At 38.9% G+C, this 21153-nt stretch overlaps 2 protein-coding genes and 1 non-coding gene across 3 annotated transcripts; all 3 read right to left on the bottom strand.

The window, feature by feature from the left end:
• Window positions 1-3718: 3718 nt before the first annotated feature.
• Window positions 3719-8760, bottom strand: rps20 (ribosomal protein S20). The gene is made up of 4 exons (XM_003224295.4): window positions 8603-8760; window positions 5599-5698; window positions 4347-4420; window positions 3719-3943 (listed from the first exon to the last, which is right to left on the bottom strand). Exons 1-4 carry the CDS (start codon window positions 8603-8605, stop codon window positions 3761-3763), a joined length of 360 nt encoding a protein of 119 aa, XP_003224343.1. The 5' UTR covers window positions 8606-8760; the 3' UTR covers window positions 3719-3760.
• On the bottom strand, window positions 4485-4551 carry LOC134299106 (small nucleolar RNA U54). The gene has a single exon (XR_010006244.1). It is a non-coding gene; the product is annotated as a small nucleolar RNA U54 (small nucleolar RNA).
• Window positions 8761-12745: 3985 nt separating the features above from the next.
• On the bottom strand, window positions 12746-17725 carry mos (MOS proto-oncogene, serine/threonine kinase). Its single transcript, XM_003224294.4, has 2 exons — window positions 16782-17725; window positions 12746-12875 (listed from the first exon to the last, which is right to left on the bottom strand). Exons 1-2 carry the CDS (start codon window positions 17548-17550, stop codon window positions 12754-12756), a joined length of 891 nt encoding a protein of 296 aa, XP_003224342.2. The 5' UTR covers window positions 17551-17725; the 3' UTR covers window positions 12746-12753.
• Window positions 17726-21153: the final 3428 nt, after the last annotated feature.

Below are 21153 nucleotides of genomic sequence, written 5' to 3'. Positions count from 1 at the left end.
AGTAATAGTAGTCTCTGTGAACACAAATAAACAGTAAGTATTTAAGTATTCTTTTCTTTTAAAAATGGAATGTAAGATTAAGGAAGAACTTCTACCTTAAAGGGAAAGAAGGAAGTCTAGACAATATACTTTTATTAAATAGTTGGATTATGTTATGTTTGTTTTGTTTAAGTATGTCCTTTTTGATGATGTATGTTGAAACCTAATAAAAACTTTTCAAAACTGGTAAAGAAACAGTTCTGCTCAAGAACTACCTTTGATGACAGCTGAGGAATCGAGCTCAAGTGTCAGGCAGGACATACGACTATTCATTAATTCCTAGTGTTCTCAGTTTTCAGCTGTGTACTTGTGATTCTCACCAAGACATATCTTTTCATGTAGAGTTAGCCCCTTCTAACACCAGACGCCCTTCTCATATGGGGACAGAAACACTTTGATTCACTAAGGATATGAGATATTTCAGATTTACTGAAACTCTCACAAAGGTGTGTAGAATGAAGATGCTTCATTGTAATTAGTAGTAAGTTTTATAAAATCTTAGGTTGGAAGTTACATTCTTCAGTTTTTGCAAAACTGCTTAAGGATGGTAATGGAAAAAATCTAAAAATCTGTAGATACTCAAAAGGGATTTTACTTTTCAAAATCCACTTACGATATATATTTATACGGCGCTAAACACTGAGATTTTTGTGTCTACAAGAGACATACTTCAAAACCGTGATTCTGTACTCTATCCTAGGAAATAAAACTCTATTATACTGTATATTGAATACAGCATATTGAAACTGAGAACGGAAAATGTATTTATATAGCATAGCAGAAGATAGAAGTTTTAAGAATGAAGCATAAATAAACATAAATAATTTCAGACAAGAGGAGTTTTTACTGATTTGGATGAGGTTACACTTTCTAATACAGATGAGAGACATGCGGATCCTAGAAGCTATGAAAAGGCAGGTCTGTTTAGCATTTGGAAGGAAGACCACCAAGGAATACCACCCTATGGAATTAAAAGTTACCATAAATGAGCAAGCAATTTGAAGGCATATCCTACCATGATAAAGAGTCTGGTAGTACTGTTAGATCCATATATGTCTTTAGCAAACAAATTGTTTAGATTACATATTGATGACATGGTGGTAGATTAATACTAGCTCACTGTGGATTTTGCTTTTATGTTACCAACTCATCTGCATTTTTGTTTCCATGCTTAGTTGGTCTCATGGAGAATATATACATCAAAAGGAAGCTGCTTTTTAAATTAGGGAACAGTAATATATACAAAGCTATATTGTTTACTGAAATACGTTACTTATCATGTTTTGGACATGGTATACAGGTTAAAAAATAAAACAACTCTCCATAGAGAAAGTAGAACTGTGGCAAGGGTTTCAGAAGGAAAACAGTCATCTGTTGCGCACCTCCTGTTGGCTTTCCTTAGCACCTGGCTTGGTAGCAGAACATTAAGGACAGGGCTTGGAATATCACTTTCAGGCTATTTCCCAGGCCATTTATTCATTATGTTCTGCCTCCACAGTCTCTTCGGAGCAAGGCATCAAGGGTTGCATCACTGTAGAATTGATGCAGCTTGACATCACTTTAACTGCCCTGGCTCAATGCTATGGAATCCTGGGAATTGTAGTTTTATAAGCTCCTTAGCTCTTCTTGCCAGAGTGCTGATGCCATGCAAAACTACAAATCCCATGATTCTATAGCATTGAGCCATAGCAGTTAAAGTGGTGTCAAACTGCATTAATTCTACAATGTAGATGCACTCAAAGAATCATTTGGGGGGCATACATTAGCTGTCTATCCCATTCTCCATTTACAGTGGTATGTAGCAGGAGGCAGAGGTTACTGGTTGTTATTACTGGTTGCTATTTGTCGCTTCTACTGCTCTTCAGCTAGTGCAGTGCCTCTCAGTCTGGAGTCCCCAGATTTTCTTGTCCTTCAACTCCCAGAAATCCTAGCAGCTGGTAAACTGGCTGGGATTTCTGGGAGTTGTAGGCCAAAAACATCTGGGGACCCCAGGTTGAGAACCACTGTGCTAGTGGAAGATCCTACATTTTTGACAAGACCAATTAATTGGAAACCTAATGTGAAAACATTTCCCTTGTCATCTGTTATACTGGAGCATAATTATGAAAGCAGTAGCAAACTAGGTTGATACACTGTACACAATGGGGGCATATGACCTTATAAGGAAGCCTTTCCCTACCTTTTACCCTGTAAAAATTCTTGAAATAATGTTCAGATCTCAAGAAATGCTATATAAAAAGATTTCCAGGGTTTTCAGTTTTTCCCCCATATCTTTTTAAATCCTTTAGTGACCTCTTGTGGAAACTCTTGAGCTAGACATATATGGACCTTAACTCACACTGGCAACAAAGGTCTGCATAGCTAAAGCAATGGTATTCCTCTTAGTAACCTATGGATGTGAGAGCTGGACCATAAGGAAGGCTGAGCGATTTTGAACCATGTTGGATGAAAATTCTGAGTGCCTTGGACCGCAAGAAGACCCAACCAGTCCATACTCCAGGAAATAATGCCCAACTGCTCACTGGAGGGAAAGATATAAGAGACAAAGTTGAAGTACTTTGGCCACACAATGAGAAGACAGGAAAGCTTGAGAAGAGAATAATGCTGGGGAAAATGGAAGGAAAGAGGGGTCGGCCAAGGGCAAGGTGGATGGATGGTATCCTTGAAGTGACTGGCTTGACCTTGAAGGAGCTGGGGGTGGCTACGGGGAATAGGGAGCTCTGCTGTGGGCTGGTCCATGAGGTCACGAAGAGTTGGAAGCAACTGAACAAATAAACAAAATGTATTGTAGCTAGATTATGTTTAGCAGTTCAACACCTAAATTTTAAGTGTTTAATCAGTTGCATAAAAAGGTTCTCATATATTTGAGATACTATAACTACTCATTTCTTATCTTTAGCAATGGAAGCCATTCAATAACACAGATTCCAAACTATCAAAATACTGGTCATTTTGTTAGTAACCTATACAGTAATAACTTAGAAAGTCAATAGAGATTAATATCTGATTAGTTTTCCAACATTCCTTCAAATTGCATACCTGAAAAGGGCTTTTAAAACAGCAGTTTCTAGTCAGCAGCTTGTTCTGAATGGGCAAGAACTGCTATCTAATGAAGACTGTTGTAATTCCAACACAGTAATGAAAAATATACAGGAACTAATTGATCAATCCCAATTACATCACAAACATGGTATTTTTTTTACTCTGGAGCTTCTGCATACAACTGTTCACATACAATTCTTTTGTTTCAAGGGTGTTAACTGATTTAGACCATACACAACAAATATATAGGCCACATACAAGAAGACAGGTAAGTCAATCATGTATCTGAACCTAGTGCTGTATCCTGAATATTTATGATTTCAGGTTTTAAAACAATCCACTTGTTTCCGACTATTGTGGTTTAAGTGTTAAGACCACTTTGGAGACCTGGGTTTAATCCCTGCTCTGCCTAGAACACCTGCACTGCAGAATGCAAATTTGACCCCACCTTAACGGCCATGGCAAAATGCTATAGAATCCTGGGATTTGTAGTTTGGTTCTGCAGCGTAATGCACCTTATGTTTACCAGTATCTGATCTTTCTTGCTTCCTTGTTCAAACTGTGACAAATAAAGGATAGTAAATTTAAATTTCATAATTGATTTCAAGACAACACAATAAGCAAAGCAACAAAGGTGAAAAGTTATTCTCAATTTTTATTGAAACAGATGCAAATAATTTTAAGCATCAGCAATAGTAACTTCAACTTCTACACCAGGCTCAATACTGATAGAAGTGATCTGCTTGACAATCTCTGAAGGACTGTGCAAATCGATGAGACGCTTGTGAATACGCATCTGGAAACGATCCCAGGTTTTGGAACCTTCGCCACACGGTGTTTTCCTTGTAGTGATTCGCAGGGTCTATAATTTAAATGAATTAACAAGAGCTGATTACTATGCAGTTTTTTGTTATAATATTTTACATGGAAATTAAAATGTTCCTGGAATTTATTTATTTATTCCTGGAAAAAATTCTATCCTATGACCATCAATCCATTTTCCCCTCATGAGTTTGTGGGGTGCAGGCTGCATGTGTCTAATGCCGATAGACACTCCTAAAACTTCTTAGAAGGTATGTTATTTCATTTATCACCAATTCCTCCCACATCTGAGACATCATTCATAAATTCACTACACAAAATGCTAGTATGAAAGTTATACTACCCAATTCAAAGAACTATCTTTTTTAAAAAAAATCCTTATAAGACCAATGACAAGCTGGTATGTTAAAGGATGAAGTTATAAATTGTATAATGTAAGATACCTTGGTAGGCATGCGAACCGGTCCTTTCACTTTTAAGTTCTTCTCCTTAGCACCTCTTATCAGATCTGCACAGACTATAAAATACAGCAGAGTTAAAGAATCAGGTTGTATATTAATTATTAAAGAAATACTCTTATGTGTTGGCTCAGAATAGCGTATTCACTAATCATGGTAGTTCAGTTAACACTTTTTGTCCTCATTGCCAACTCTTAAAACAAAACTTGTTATAGTAAAGTTGTTGATGCAAGCAAGATGTTTACAAAAAAACAGTCCATTTCATTTGTAGTTTTTTTCGGTGGGAAGTCAAAAGTCTTGAGCTTTGTGTCTGTGCCTTCAAGATACCTATTGTCACTCTATGACTTCTGTCAGACTAGGAGTTTTCAAATGTCATTATCCCCGTTCCTTTATCTGAAATATAGCCTACAGCACCTGGTATTCATTGGTATCCTATCCAAGTACTAACCAGCTGCTTTGAGTCTCCTTGTGGAAAGAAAAAGTGGGGTATAGATAAACATAATAACAACAAACAGGGCCAAATCTGTCAAGCTTCCACAATCAGAGAGAATGTGGTGTTTTAGGTATTTACATGCTACAAAAACGCTTCCACATGATTTATGGTATGTTTTTAACTGCATTGCTTTTTATGAGTTGGACAGCTTTGTCCCAATCCTGGGGAAAATGGTGTAATCATAATGATGATGTAAGATAAAAGATTAGTGTAATCAGGTATTACAAAAGAAGCAACATTCAAAATTGAACTAGATTGTCTCATTCCATAAGAATTTGCCTCTATACTAAAGTGCAATAAACTTTAGAACACAGTCCATAAACAAATCATTAATTATCTAAACAGAAAACAATATTGCTATTTCTTAGTCTATCATTCCTGATTTTATATATTAATACAAACAGCTCAATACTGCACTGAACTGGCCTCAATGAACTGACATGTGACTAAGGGTCCACCCACATTGTAAAATTAATGCTAACTGACACCACTTTAGCGGCCATGGTTCAATGTGATTGAATTCTGGAATTTGTAGTTCTCAGTTTGTCAGAGCCAAAAAACCTTGCACAACTCGCAGAATCCCATCACATTGAGCCATAGCAGTTAAAGTGGGGTCAATTCTACAGTGTAGATGTATCCTAAATTGGAAAGGTCGGGCTAAAAGAGAACCAAAGATTGAACAGAGAAACTGCATGCAAGGCTTTTACCAAATATTCAGGATTCCTGTGCCAATTCGCTACTCACCCTTCTCTAGAGACTTTACATTGCGACTTGTCAAGGTAATCCTGATTCGATGAATTGCTACTTCCTGTTCCACAGGTGCTTTCCCAGAATCTTTGAATGCCTAAAACAAACAGTTTGGAAAGATACATTTCTTACTTAAATGTCTCACAAGATCTATACATACATCAAAAAGTTTTCAGGCTACAAAACGCTGATCATATCGAATAATTATAAAAGTATGTGGAAGTGGCTGCTCAATTCCTGTATATTTAAATGAGTAAAGCATCCTGATAGAAATTGCTACCAGATTCCTGCTAAACTTAACTTTTTGATGCACTTAGCCTTGTTTCCAAAGTATTTTGTGATGTGCTTTGAGCCCACTTAAGAGGGAAGCAGTATATAAATTATAGTGTTGAGCAAGTCGGCATATTTACCATAATAAAGTAATCTGCAGGTACCAAACTTTCCCATGTTGTCCCATTACATACATAACTTTATTACGGTCCATGGACCCACAGCAGTTAAGTGAATAACATACAAGAGTTTACAGAACAGTCAAACTGGGGAAATTGCTTAACAAACACAAAGTACACATTACGGCTGGTTAAGATTCCTTATTGATGTCTACATAGTAAAATAATAAACACAGGCAATGAGACCACTTCTGCCACAATATTTTGAAGATTATTTAAAGCTTGCTTAAACAAATGGATTTCCTTTCCAGAATGGCTTTAATGATCAGCAACAGGGAACTCTGCCACCACCATCACAATACTTTAAAACATTACAATATTGGGTTAGAAAGATAGATACAGCATGTTCACAAACAAATGTTCAATAGCATTTAACTTCGAACCCACCCTTGAGTACGGAATTATAGTTCTGGGAAGAATCTATCCATCTAATACAAAAGGATCTCCTGTAGTTCGGAGTTACAGCTGGAATTAGGCTGCAGCCACACTTTTAAAAAATTATGGTGGTTTGAGACCATATTGAGCATAGGTTATTACTTATAAAGCCCTATACGCTTCAGGTCCAACTGGCGTAGGCATTAAGATCTACCGGCTAGGCCCTCCTCTCGGTCCCATCTCCATCTCAAGTGCGGCTGGTGGGAATGAGAGGAAGGGCCTTCTCGTTCGTGGCCCCCCAGCTTTGGAATGCCCTCCCAAGAGAGATCAGGCTAGCCTCCACTCTCCAAGCTTTCCATACCCTATTGAAGACATTTTTTACAAGCCTTTGACCATATTTAGATCATTTTAATGAATATACATGAGGACCTATTGATTCCTTATTATGCATTTTACAAGACTGAGATTGGTTACTGTTGTTTTTACCTGAAGCTATTGCTGTATTTTATTGATTTTAATCAGTGGGCATTGTGAAGTTGTGATGTTTATGTTTGTTGATTATTGTTTTATTTGTTTTTTGCACTTTTTGCATGTTGCACCTTTGAGTGCTTTATCAGCTGCCCGGAGTCCCTCTGGGAGATGGTGGCAGGGTATAACGTTTATTACTATTATTAGTAGTAGTAGGATTACCTGTCATGGTTCAGTGCTATGAGATCCTGCGATTTACAGTTTTGTGACATGTTTACCTTTCTAAGAGTTTTAGTGCCATGGCAAAGTACAAATCCCAGGATAGAGCTTTGGCAGTTAAACTGGTGTCTCTACATTGCAGAACCAAATAATAATAATAGTAAGTTTTATTTATATCCTGTCCACTCTCCTGGAAGGGACTCAGGGTGGCTTGCAGCATGTAAGGGCTATCAAAGTGCCTTAATTTTACAGTGTACTAGATGCAAGCAGGCTCTAACCTACTTGGGTAAGAAATCGCCAAATAACAGCAAATGGTGGATGATTCCAGAGGAAGACAATGGCAAACTACCTGTCAGCATTCCAGTGAGACCAGAGGTTCAAAACGAGTATGTAAAGCATGGACTTTATGCCATAGTATATATTTATTGGGTTGCTGTGAGTATTCCGGGCTGTATGGCCATGTTCCAGAAGCATTCTCTCCTGACGTTTCGCCCATGGCAGGCATCCTCAGAGGTTGAGAAGTTTGTTGGAAAACTAGGCAATTGGGGTTTATATATAGTAGAGTCTCACTTACCCAACATAAACGAGCTGGCAGAACGTTGGATAAGCAAATATGTTGGACAATAAGGTGGGATTAAGAAAAAGCCTATTAAACATCAAATTAGGTTATGATTTTACAAATTAAGCACCAAAACATCATGTTATACCACAAATTTGACAAAAAAAGTAGTTCAATATGCAGTAATGCTATGTAGTAATTACTGTATTTATGAATTTAGCACCAAAATATCGTATTGAAAACATTGACTACAAAAATGTGTTGGATAATCCAAAACGTTGGATAAGCGAGTGTTGGATATGTGAGACTCTACTGTATCTGTGGAATAATGCCCAGGGTGGGAGAAAGAACTCTTGTTTGTTGGAGGCAAGTGTGAATGCTGCAACTGGCCACCTGGATTAGCACTGAATGGCCTTGCAGCTTCAAAGCCTGGCTGCTTCCTGCGGGGGGGGGGGAATCCTTTGTTTTATATATATTTATTCATTATGTTACATTTAAATCCAGTTTCTCCCAGGACGACTGAATCATTCTGGGAGTTGAAAAGAGAAAAGCCACGCCCCTCCCTTTCCCCCCTCAGCCAGATGGTACAGTCTTGTAAAGAGCCGGGATACTGAGAAATGCGAAGGCAGGGAAGGCGCGCTCCACCCCTGCCCCCTTTTTATGAATTACATGGCACAATCCTACAAAGAGTTTCCCCTTTAGAGAAGGGAAGCGACGTAAGAGCGCACGCGCGCAAAATTGGAAAAGGTAATGGTGGTGGGCGGGGGGGGGGAAGAGTTGGAGTGGGCGAAACCAACCGGTACAACAACCCCCCCCCCCCCCTTCGAAGCCCTTTTAGAACGTTTCAAAGCAACGGCCGTCCCTGGGCGCTTCCCTCATTGGCTCTCTCCCTCCCCCTCTCCCTCTGTCTATGACTTTCTCACTCTCTCACCATGGCGGCCTTCTTTCTTTCCTGACCGACTTATTCGCGCGCACGAGGCCCACGGAACAGCGGTGAGTCAGGAAGCAGGCCTCACTGCCTTCAGAAGGGGAAAAGAGAGAGGCCGCTGGGAAGGCGCGCCTTATATAGCCTCCTCGAAACACCCTCCCCGTTTTGCCCCGGAACTGGTCGCGTAAGAGGCGGGCGGGGACTATTTCCACCCTCGAATTCAATCCAATGCTTCCGAAATGGTGGCTGGAGGAAATCTGGCTTCACAGACGAAGCCGTGTTAGCCTGGAATAGGCATGGACAAACTTGGGCCTTCCCTGCAGGTGTTTTGGACTTCAACTCCCACCATTCCTAACCGCCTCAGGCGGCGGTTAGGAATGGTGGGAGTTGAAGTCCAAAACAACTGGAGGGATGGCCCAAGTTTGCCTATTCCTGTTCTGGAATACCAGGCTTCTTGGATTAATTGAGGTCGTGGAAAATGCACCAGAGGAAGTAGTTTTAGGCTGGATCTTCACTGCTTTATAGCCCAGTTTCGGAAACGTGGGTTAACCGCATTTAACTGGATATCAGTTTGCACTGCCCTATAATCCAGATCAATGCAGTTCATCCACATTCTGAAACTGGAATATAGGGCAGCCTTGGTTCCGTAAAAGTTTACGATACCTCCTTCGTTCTCTGCGTCACCGCCCCGCATTGACCATTTAACGCAGTTCAAAGCCCGCTTCAAACTCCACCAAAAGCGCACGAAAGAAAAGAAAGCCCATAATGCGCCTCGGTATTTTGTGGTTTCTATCGTCACCAGTCCTCGAGCAGATTTCCTATGTAATCCTCTGCACAGCAAAACCAGTCTGAAACCATTAAATGGTTAGTATAGATGGGTCCTCTTTTAGACCCAAATGTGCTACAAGATCTGGGTGGCTGTGAGTTTTCTGGGCTGTATGGCCATGTTCCAGAAGCATTCTTTCCCCCAGGCAGTAAGCAGCCAGACCTTGAAACTGAAAAGCTATTCAGTGCTAATCAAGGTGGCCAGGTGCAGCTTTCACACTTGCCTCAGACAAGAGTTTTTTTCTCCCACCCTGAACATTCCACAGATATATAAACCCCACCTGGCTAGTTTCCAGCATACCTCATTAACTCAGAGGATGCCTGCCATAGATGCAGGCAAAACGTCAGGAAAAAATGCCTCCCGACATGGCCATACAGCCCAGAAAACCACAGCAACCCAGTGATTCTGGCCATGAAAGCCTTTGACAACACATTGCTACAAGATCCCTTCACTCATAGGAGCTAACCACCCTTCTTTTTGTTTTTTGGAAAGGGTGTGATTGCTTATAAGAGTGCATTTACAAATCAAAATAAAAACAACAGTTTAATCTCATGATGCATCTCTACACTGTATAATTAATGAGGTCTGGCACCCCTTTAACATGGCTCAATCCTCGAGGTGGGTAAGAAATAAAATTCTTATTCTCTGGAATCATGGGAGTTGTAGTTTTGTAGGACCTTTGGCCTTCTCTGCCAAAGAGTGCTGGTGCTTCACCAAACTACAGTTCCCATGATTCCACAGCACTGAGCCAAAATAGTTGAAGTGATGCCAAACTGCCTTAATTCTACATTGTAGATGTGGCCCCTGGTGCAAACCACATTTTGATGGCAAGAAAATAATATATTAAACAGTCTGGTTTTCATAAAGTAATATCAAGAAATTACTGCTCAAAGTAATTTGTGCTTCCATGAGGCTTACAGTTGTCTCCCACACCCCAGAACTAACCTTTATTTTGCCATTTTATATTAGAAATATTTTATTACACCATTTTATACTTATATAATGAGACTTGAGCAGTCATGAATTTTGATATCAAGGGGGCAGGGATGATGGCGATAATCCTGAACCAAACCTCAGCAGATATCAATGCCTGCTGTGCACTCCAAAATTTCTGGTTGATGGACATTCCACATTTCTCGTCCCTCTTAATATCTTCAGTATATCCTTGAACTGCTTTGCTTTGGATACTTTAGTGTTATGAGGATTTTATTCTTTCAGCTGGATGTTTCACACTTGTGCTTGCGGGGAAATATCTGTACATCAGTGCAGTTTACTGCTAGTGTAGTACATAAATAATTGCAACATATATCAATCAAGCAAGTTGCCTTAATACCTAAAGTCAACAGATTCTATTTGATCCTGGAAGCTAAGCAAGGTCAGTTATTAGTACAGGCAGCTCCCGTGTTACAAACAAGATAGGTTCTGTAGGTTTGTTTTTGAATTTGTAAGTTGGAACAGGTGCATTTCGAAGTGTAACTCCAGCAATGCTTTGGATAGCATAGGAAAGTTAATTCTCCTGTGATGTTTTGTTGTCTTGCTGTGCCCCTGTTCAGAAGATTTTACCTCACTTTCTGTCTCTGTGATAATTGGATTGGAAAAGAATAGCTTGTTGGAAGAATGTATTGCTTACTGGTAACCATGTTTCTTCCAGTGGTCATCTGTGAAATTCACACATATGGGGGGTCTTGTGCACAGGTGTATAGTTTAAGAAGCCTGTTGGTGGTAATCCTGCCCACCCTCCCCTGGAGGATATACAGCCAGCTGAAGATGTTAGCACATCAGTTCCTTGGCAGCTGTTAAAGGCAGTATTTCTTTTGGAGAAACTATCTATCTTGCAGAAAAGGTTGAATGAGTGGGGTCCTGAAAATAGAATGTCTCACTCTCTACCTGTACCATGAGATGACAGACAGGTAACATTTAAAGGAAAAGAGGGAAAATTCTTGCTTTGACAGTGAAAGAAATCCAGGGTGTCAATACCATGAGTGGGTCAACACCAGCCTTCTGTGAGAAGGAAGAGAAATGTCTCCACTTGTAGGCAGAGGGCTGCTTTGTGGAGTAGCAGTGATAACAAATGCTATGGATGGCGAGAGGCCCTGACTGGCTGGAGCCATGCCATCAGATGGAGGGCCAGAATGTCCAGGTGACAGACTTGTCTGGCCTGGCAGGTCAGAAGGTCCCGTTTGCACCTGAAGTGATGGTAGTTGCCCCTGGAAGCCTGTAACAGTGGGGCAAGCCAAGGTTGCTGGGGCCACCATGGTGTGATGAGGATGTAGTCTTCTCTGTCCCTCAGGACTTTTGCCACTGTTCTTGTTATTAGTGGTATAGGAGGAAAAGCGTAGAGGAGCCCCAGCCACCATGTGAAAAGAAAGGCATTGCCCAGACATCTGTGACTTATCTGCAGGCGGTGGTGGGAACAGAACAATGGACAGTGAGTGTTGAGGGGGGAGGCAAAGAAGTTACTCGTGGAGTCCCCCAGTAGTAGAAGATGAATCAAGCTTCCTTTCAGTGTAGTTGCCATTTGTGAGTGGAGGCTGGCCAAAGGCGACCCAACTGGGTGAAGGCTAGCAAACTCAATGGCATAGTCGGTTCTGACAATCTCCAACACCCAGTGATCTCACGCCATGCCTCCAGAAAAAGGGGAGAGGCGATCCAAAAACGTGAGTGTAGCAGTTAATAGGGAATCAACAGCCCTGAAGGCCACAAATGGTACTAGGTCAAGAAATGGGTATAAAGGAAAACTGAAACTAAAGGTGCATTGAGCATAGAATCATAAAATTTTGATACCTGTCGCTCTTCCCAAAGATGAGAGCTAAATTAGTTGCTGAGCATGATCAGGCTGCTTGCCCCTGCCCTGTTGGTGGCCCCTGGAGGGGAGAGGAGGTCTACTACTTGAAGCAACTTGAGGTTGTTAGTGCACTCTGGTCCTGGTGTAATCGGTCCCCAGATGGAAGAGTCTGTCACATTTTATGAGTGTCCCCAGCTGTGAGTCTGTATTGGGATTGAAAAGTCCAGTCATGCATCGGGAGGTCCTCAATATTTTTTTAATAATGGAGCCTGGATTTTCCTTTAATTTTTATATACCATCATGCTTACCATAATTAACCCACTGAACAACACATCCACATAAGCCTATAGGGATCATCTAAGTTACTCTAGAGTTAGAAATTATGTAACCAGCATGGAGTTGGGATCTGTTCAATAGCCTGTTCAGATTATTTTTGCCTTATTAATCTGTGCCAGGTACTGGTAAAAAAAATATCTTTACTACATTGAAGGACGATACAGGAAACTAAATACATTATCTGCACAAAATAGATATATCAATTTTTTAACAATTTAATTGACATGACTCCATCCATCTTGTAGAATCCTGAGGCTTGCTGTTTGGAGAAATACAGAATCCTCTGCTAGAGAACTCTTCTGCACAACAGATATCCTGGAAGAGGGAGCCTGATGAATAAATCAGTTTAATTCATTAGTGTTGAAGGACACTCATATACTAAGACCATATATGCTGAAATAGTTTGGTTGTCAATATGGGCTTGATATAATTTTTAAAAATGAGATGTTTCCAAATTTGCAACATGTAAAAACATTATTTTATATCACTAAAAGATAGAATAAAAACCTTTTTCTGGATTCAGTCTTTGTATTTAAGTTGTTTATCACAAAATAACATGGCTTTGCTGAAGGCAGTTCAAAGAGTACATGCACTTCATTACACTTCCAGTCAAATTATATTTTTAATCCCAGTACTGTATAAGGAATACAGGCTGCATCTACAATGTAGAATTAATGCCGTGTGACATCACTTTAAGTATCATGCTTCAGTGTTATGGAATCCTGGGATTTGTATTTTTACAAGGTACTTAAACTCTGCTGAGTGTTGTGCCTTACCAAACTACAACTCCCAAGATTCCATAACACTGAGTTGTAGCATTTCAAGTGCTGTCAAACTGCCTTAATTCTACAGAGTAGATACACCCACAGTCTGAGAAGGAGTTCAAACAAAGGAAGGGACTTTGTACTCATTGTCTATAGTGTTTTATATAAGTAGTTCCAGGAGTTGCTTTTCAGCCATGTTGGTAAAAGGATTTCAAGGAAATATTTCACTTTTTGAGTGAATAGTCTGCTCCAAACTGCAATCTCTATCTCTGCTTCATCTTAGAAAAAAAGAAGTGAGAAGGAGAAATAAGTTACTCAAAGTCATGTTTATTTTGAAATGTTGATTAATATGTGATTCAAGAAGAGGACATTACTAGATCTGAGTTTCAGTATCCCTTCTGTACATCAGTGATTCAAAATACTTAGTAGATAAAGTCCTTTTCTTTATTAACACTAGTTGATGACTGAAATTAAAAAAACAAATTAGTGATTTCTATTACATTTTTAGTTTCCATGCTGTGGTTCTCATTTATTTATATTGCTCTTTCAGTGTATATGGCCACAGAGATCACATATAAAAATTTCCTCTCTTAAAAATGAATATATACATAATGTAGTGTTGTATTATTTTCATAACATTTTTTCTTAGTCTATAAAATTACTTTTATATAGAAGATTTGCACATTTTGAGTAAAGCTGGTCAGCTGAGATTGTCAGTGTATTAGTACATATGTCTTTTTAAAGTTCTCTTTCAGTAAGGAAAGAAATGTACTCTTAAAAGAATGGCTATTTTAATAATAGTTTAATTTTATGCACTAATATAAACATACTCAAAGAAAAAAAGGGGTCTTTGGATCATAGATCCATTATTTAAAGCTAACCTTTACCACTAAAAAGTGGTTGTCATCTAATAAATCCATAGGATATAATCTTTATTTGTTCCATTGCACTCAGTGGGACTAGCTTTTGGACAGATTAGTACGATTGTGTGAGTAAAGCTTTTGTTGATTAAATACCTATCCCTCAGATTAGCAGCTGGTAAGATAGAAAAACTGAATCACTGGTTCATGATACAGGGCTGCCTTCTAACATCATTAGTCATCTGGCGGGGTCTCACTGCAATTACACCATTCCTAACAGATGCATGTTCTTGTGTGCCTTCATTTGTGACACAGTGATCCTAAGGCAAACCTATCACAGAGTTTTGTTTGCAAGATTTGTTCAGAAGAGATTTGCTATTTTGACGTCTTTTGAGGTTGAGAGACTAACTTGCTCAAGGTCACTCTGGGTTTCCATGGCTGACCAGGGATTTAAACCAATTTAAACCAGTACATTTGCCAAATTCCAAAAGTAGAAGTCGCGTGAATCAAACTTTATTTTCCTGTAAGATTAATAAATCTTTTGAGTAATAAACTTGTATAAGCTATAATCCAAAAATCTAAGAGTAAGAGCAGAAATGTGAATTTACAACACCATGTTAGCATAGTAAAGTTAAAAAATCAACTCAGTTTACTCATGACGTCAATGAAATTTTTTTTTGCAGGAATTAAATTTTAAAATAGTGAACTAATTAATTAATTATTATTGCAGAAGTAATGGTGTTTAGGAGTTGGTAAAAGAGGGCAGAAGTTTTAGGAATATTGAATGTGGTTTTTGCGTGTGTGTGTGTATGTGCGGGCACACACACTTTAATAGGTAATTGTGTGTAGTTAAAATAAAGTTAATAAAATATTGTTAAAAACTATTGAAGTAACGTTTATAAACAAATTTAGTTCTATCAAATGAAGATCTTAAACCTGCTTACTTTCCCCCCCTCACCTATATGATCTGATTCCTGTGAGTTGTAATTTCAGAAATCTGGGAACTCTATACATTTAATTCAATAAATCACTTGTTTACCAGGAAAACAATTTAGAAGAGGTGAAGTAAACTAAAATAAAGCATTTTATGTGCCAAAAAAGTCCAGAGGAAATGCTGTTTCATGCTATTGGAACAGTAATTGCAACCAGCCACAAGAATTTTTCTGGGTCACATACTGTTTCTTTCACACATGTACAAAAAAGCCTGAGGTCTTCCTTTATATGTTGAATTGTCATATATTTGAATACAATACATATTTAGTTGCCAAATAATTATGTTTTTCAGAATTTCTATACTTGGTATATATTCTTGGTATATTACAGCAATTTTAAATGCAGTAATGAAATGGCAATCTATCAGTCAAACAAAAAGTGGGAAGTATTAGAGACAAATTCAGTGATCATTAGCATCCATTATTAAATACTTTGCATGTTTGATTGCTTGAAAATATACAATTCAAAACTATTTAAAACATCCATATGTCTTCTGAATGCAGCAAAATGGGCACCTGATGTTGTTTACAGAAAACATTTTCTAAAAGAATGGGAACGGTAGCTATTCCCAACCATATTTCCAAAAGTGTCAATTGTGTAAGTTTATGTAATTTAAGCACAGTCTTAACAAATATTACCCTATGTGTAACACAGAAGTAAAATTATCAACAAGTACTCTGCTTAATAGCAGCACATGGCAAATTTCTTGAAATTGGGTGGAATGTTTTAACAGTCTGAAATATTTGTAGGGTTGGGAGCAGAACATTTTATACTGAAACTAAAGGCAGCACTTAGTTTGCAAAAACAGAGCAGTGTTAGTTTCAGTATAAAAAGGAGGGGAAGATAGGTGGAAAGGAGATTATTTGGCATGATTAAGACTAAGCAATTTGTTTTAATATCTTGTAAGAATTCATCCTCAGCTGAGTTGGTGGTCTAACTCCCAGGATTCTCGACCATTGAACAAGCTGGCTAAGGCTTCTGGGAGTTGGAGGCCCAAACAGTTGGAGGGCTGGAATTTGAGGATACCTGTCTTAGACATTAGCAGATCTGAATGTCTCCGGACTATATAGATTGCTATAAAAATGATAATAAACTGCAAAAAACTGTCATTTACTGTAACTGAGAAGAGCATTTAATCACTATTGGGGAGATAGGGCGAATGACAAAGTTGTTATTACTAATAATATTTTGTGAAGAGCTTTATTTGTAGACAATTTGAAAACCAGTAAAAAGTTTTAAATTTGCTCTGAATCTTGAGAGAGGTCCAAGCAACACACTAATTCAGCTAAGAAAACAATCAACAATAAAAGTGGAGACACATACAAGACAGTATCACTTTATACTTTTAGAGACAGAGAATGAATATTCTGGAGGAGAAGTTCTGCACTAGGACGTTTGGCAACATCAGATTTCCAGCAACTTTCAATTAAGGTTTCAAGCTGTTGTCCAGTGGCTGAACCTTTAAACACATCTGCAGTTAGTGAAGGGCGCAGATTACAAGCTACCACAGAGTAGAGTACATACTGGCGCTCACCCAGATAAGGTTCTTGCTGCGTAACCATTTGCCAGAGTGTGATAGCAAAAGAGTAAATGTCAGCCTTAGGGGTGACTCTCTCACCTTTAAGGAGTTCAGGAGCACGGTGGGTGTATGTCCCACCTTGTTGAGAAAGTAGTGGACTTGATGATTCAAGATCCTGTAGTTTTTGGGAGCATCCAAAGTCTCCAAGTTTGCAAATATTTTGTTCAGTGATGAATACATTAGCAGGTTTTAAATCCAAATGCACAATCGTTTGCGAATGAAGGAAGATGAGACCTGCTACAATGTCACAAGAATAGCCTAATGCCTCACTTATGCTCAAAGATACATGGCCACTTCCAAGCCCATCGTCCTTACTTTTTTCTGTCTTGCAGTCAGTCCCATAGATAACATGGTGCAGAGTACTGTTACCTACATATTCCATTATTATGGTGCCCAAAGTGTCCTGACTGGCAGGGGCACATGTGCTAGCAGCTACTAAACGTACCACATTATTATGGTCAAGATGTGCCACATTTAATTCTGCCCAGAAACTCTGCCGTGATGCCAAACTGTTCTTACTGCTTTTCTTCACCTGCTTTACTGCCACTGTAGTTCCATGATAAATAGCCTTGTAGACTGAACCAAAGCCACCTGATCCCAGGGGGTGTAGTAAACACAACTGATCCCAGTCTATTGAACACCAAGCTAGGCGAGTCGGTAGTCGGCGAACCCTGGGCGAAACACCTTCGGCGCAAAAAAACTTTTCAGCTTTGTCTGGAAACAACAAGGGACTACTGCAGGGCCGTGCATTCACAGATGAAGAAAATTGTAGATGAAGAAGACGATTATGAGGAAGAGGAGATGGCATAATTATGGAGGAACAACCCTTGGCAAACAAAATAAGGAGCTTTTAAAAAAGGATGCAGGACAATTAAGCCGTGTTTCAAGAGTCTGCTCTGGTTTTGCTCCCAAATTTCTTTCACAGAATCAGTGCACCAAACTTACAGCCAACAAGCTCTGATTAGTTTCAGATGAGGACAGTTTTAATCACTACTGCCTACTAACTTTGGCCATTAAAGGGAATTGGGAGTTTAACTCTAATTCTCAAAACACTTACAGCATGGCCCTGAAAACGCTTAATTAGAAGTAAATTCAATTGACTTCAGTACGAATTACTCCTTCATAACTGTACTCTGGAAAGTACTTACCTTATCACTTTATGATATTAGATCTCTTTGTATTACTTTTCTTAGCTTCATATAAATATAAAAAAGCAGAAATGAAAGTGTGCCATTTCTTATCCAACTTTATCATTAACAGTTGTACAAGAGGCAGAAATTCAACAATTATTAAACTCTTTATGCCAAAGAAAAGTGAATTTTAGTATGTTGTGTATCATCTTAAAGACACTTTTTTTCAGAAAAATTAATCAAGGGCAGACCACCTTAATAGGTCCACTACCCACCCATGCAGGGACAGATAACAGCTGTGATACTAAATTTAACAAGGGAATGATCCATCAATGACCAACTCCAAGACCATTTCCATGAACCCCACTAGGGAGTATGATAGGCAGCTGGGTAGTTGACAGAATCCCCTATAGAGAAGAAAGATCTATGTGTTTTGGAAAGGACTGCAGATGTTAAACTGATAGTACAAAATTACCACTTTTAATGTAAAATGAATTTTATTGAATTATGGGCAAATTCATGATGTTAGAATGTGGCTGATTGACAAGTATTTGGTTTACAGAAAATATTGGTACAAGGTTACTGAATGTAATTGATGCTATGGATTTTTGATGTGCAATTGATATTAACAAAGGAAGTCTTAATGCAAGCTTTCTACACAAGGGGGCAATCTTGTCCTTTGTCTTGGACGTGACCTGTTGAAAGAATAATTTTGAAAGGAACTACTTAAATGAGCTTTGCCATACATTTAGTTTTTTAGTACATCTTTCCTCTTGACAGTAAGAACAATATTTTCTTTCTATTCATACTCTGTCTCCAATGTATTCCAGAATAATATTCTATTCAAATCTAATCTCTGAAAACAAATAAACTTTTCTCTGACTGTATATGCCCGACTCTTTCATCTGTGCTCAGTGAATGGAAGTCCCAGTAAATGTGCCTTTATGCCTGGGATTTGGGGATAGTGAAGGTAACATTTTCTCTCCTTGTCATATTAGAATCCGAGACTAGACACCAATGCTGAATGATTCTAGTTGGATAAAGTATATGTCTGCATAGTTCAGGGGTGGAAATCATGTGTTTCTGCAGAAATTTACTTACAACTCCCAGTATACCTAACTGGCAGAACTAGATAGAGATACTGTTAGCTATAGTCCAGCAACAACTTGGGGGCTGCATAACTTCCCATTTTGGAAAATTTCAGACTTTGAAATTCAACACCACAAGGTATTATAATGACCATTATCTAATCCAGTGGTTCCCAACCCTTTTTTGACCAGGAACCATTCTCCAACGTTAGTACCAAAAGGGTTACAAATCAGTTTTTGGTCAACTTTAGATTCAGTTTGGTTATTTGGGGTGCTAATTCAGAAAATTGCATTGGATAGGCCACATCAGCTCTAGTTTATGAAACAGAACATATGCCGTCCAGTAGTCGCCATTTGCTCGCCCACAGAAAACCATATTTAATAATCTATAGCTGATGTGGTCTATCCATTGCAATTGTTTGAATCAGCACCTCAAATAACCCCAGGAACAGGCTTAAAAACAGAGACACCAAGGCGCTCCCCGCTTCCAGGTGCCGTATGAAATGGCCCTGCTCAGAGGGAGGGAGGAGAAGCAGCAGTTAGGCTTGTTGTTGTGCCTTTCATGGACAGTCAGCCTCTTCCCCTCCTGACATCCCTGTTGCCTCAGCACAATAAGAGATTTTGTAAGACCAGTTGCTCTCGCTGCAACGGTGTAGTAATGGTGAGGCCACGGACCATATTTTAGTTCTTGGGGACCACAGGTGGTCCACGGACCACAGGTTGGGAACCACTGATCTAGTCTTAGAAAGTTATCAAACAAATTTGTGGAAGCCAAAGGTTATGAATGACTACTACTCAAGAAACTCACTGAGTAAACTTGTGCCAATCGTGTTAGCAAAACCTGAGAGTGATTCAGGGATTCTGGCCATGAAAGCCTTTGACAACACCTACCTGAGAGGTTTCCTGTAATGATAAAATTTGTCCAGAGCCATGAACTCCACAATGAACTCGCTGGAAGAAAAACAGTATATAAAGTTTATGTTGAAGCAGTATCCTTCTACAGGCTGTATGGTGTAGTGGTCTGCATACTGGATTAGGACTCTAGGAGACAAAGGTTTAAATCCCCACTCCCAGTGGCTGACCTTTGGGCAAGTCATACTTTTTCCAGCCATAGAGGAAGACAATAAAAAAATGACACACACACACACACACACATATATATGTATGTATGTATGTATGTATGTGTGTGTGTGTGTGTGTAAAAAGGGTTGGAGTCAACTCGAAGGCACATAACAACAAATAACTTTATCAATAGGAACATCAGTGAGAGATGATGTTGCAATTGTACCCTTATGGGCTACCAATAGGCTTTGTTTGGCCACTGTAGAACAGGATGCTGGACAAGATAGGCTTTTGGTCTGATGCAGCAGGACTCCCTTTGTGGTACCTGGGAGAGCCTCCTGCTAACTCCCATTTTTCTCCAAATTCCAGTGCAATGAGAAAGCACTCCTCAGTTATCTTTAATTCTGTGAAACCCCACAGTAGTAAATTGTAGTTATTGATGTTTCTGCCATAAGGTAGAGTCAGATTCATTCTACTGAGAAAGAAAAAGGCACTAGAGATGACGCAACTAGCTTTGTTTTACTTTCTCATCTAGCATTTATCATACCTGATATTTCCTTGTCCCCATTATTGGAATGTTGCAGTAGTGGCAGTTACAAGAGCATTATTCAAATTGAACATCATTGGTATGTTAGGTCTTCACTACTGAAGATTAACTTCAATAGAAAATCTGTAAACTCTTGTGGAAAAGTTCTGGTTGGAGGGAATGTCCTTTACTCTGTGGTAATATATGATGATACAAAAGAGGCTAAGAGATTCTAGCATCTATGGAAAATTCTAAGACTTACCCCTTGGCTCTGGATATTAACATCATAAAAAAAGGAATTTCTACTCTAAAGCATACTCATAAATGCTTTTTAATCGATTTTGGGACACAAATACAATAATTATCTGTGATGTACACAGTTCATATAAGCCTCTCATAATTTTTGTTACTATCATTGCAATGTCACTGATTTTCATGAGTTGTTCTCAAGACCTTTGATTTGGGCAAATCGTACATTGAAAATACCACCTTCTTTTTATTTAAATAGTTCTCAATTTACTATTAATCTGTGACAAATGTTTTGAGAATTATCTTGTGTCTTAGTAACTGTTTGCATAATCATACACACAAAAACAATACACATA

The sequence above is a fragment of the Anolis carolinensis genome, chromosome 4 (assembly GCF_035594765.1).
Source record: "Anolis carolinensis isolate JA03-04 chromosome 4, rAnoCar3.1.pri, whole genome shotgun sequence".
Classification (NCBI taxonomy): Eukaryota; Metazoa; Chordata; class Lepidosauria; order Squamata; family Dactyloidae; genus Anolis; species Anolis carolinensis.
The sequence above is the reverse complement of the archived record's forward strand: the minus strand, read 5'-3'. Positions and strand labels throughout refer to the sequence as shown.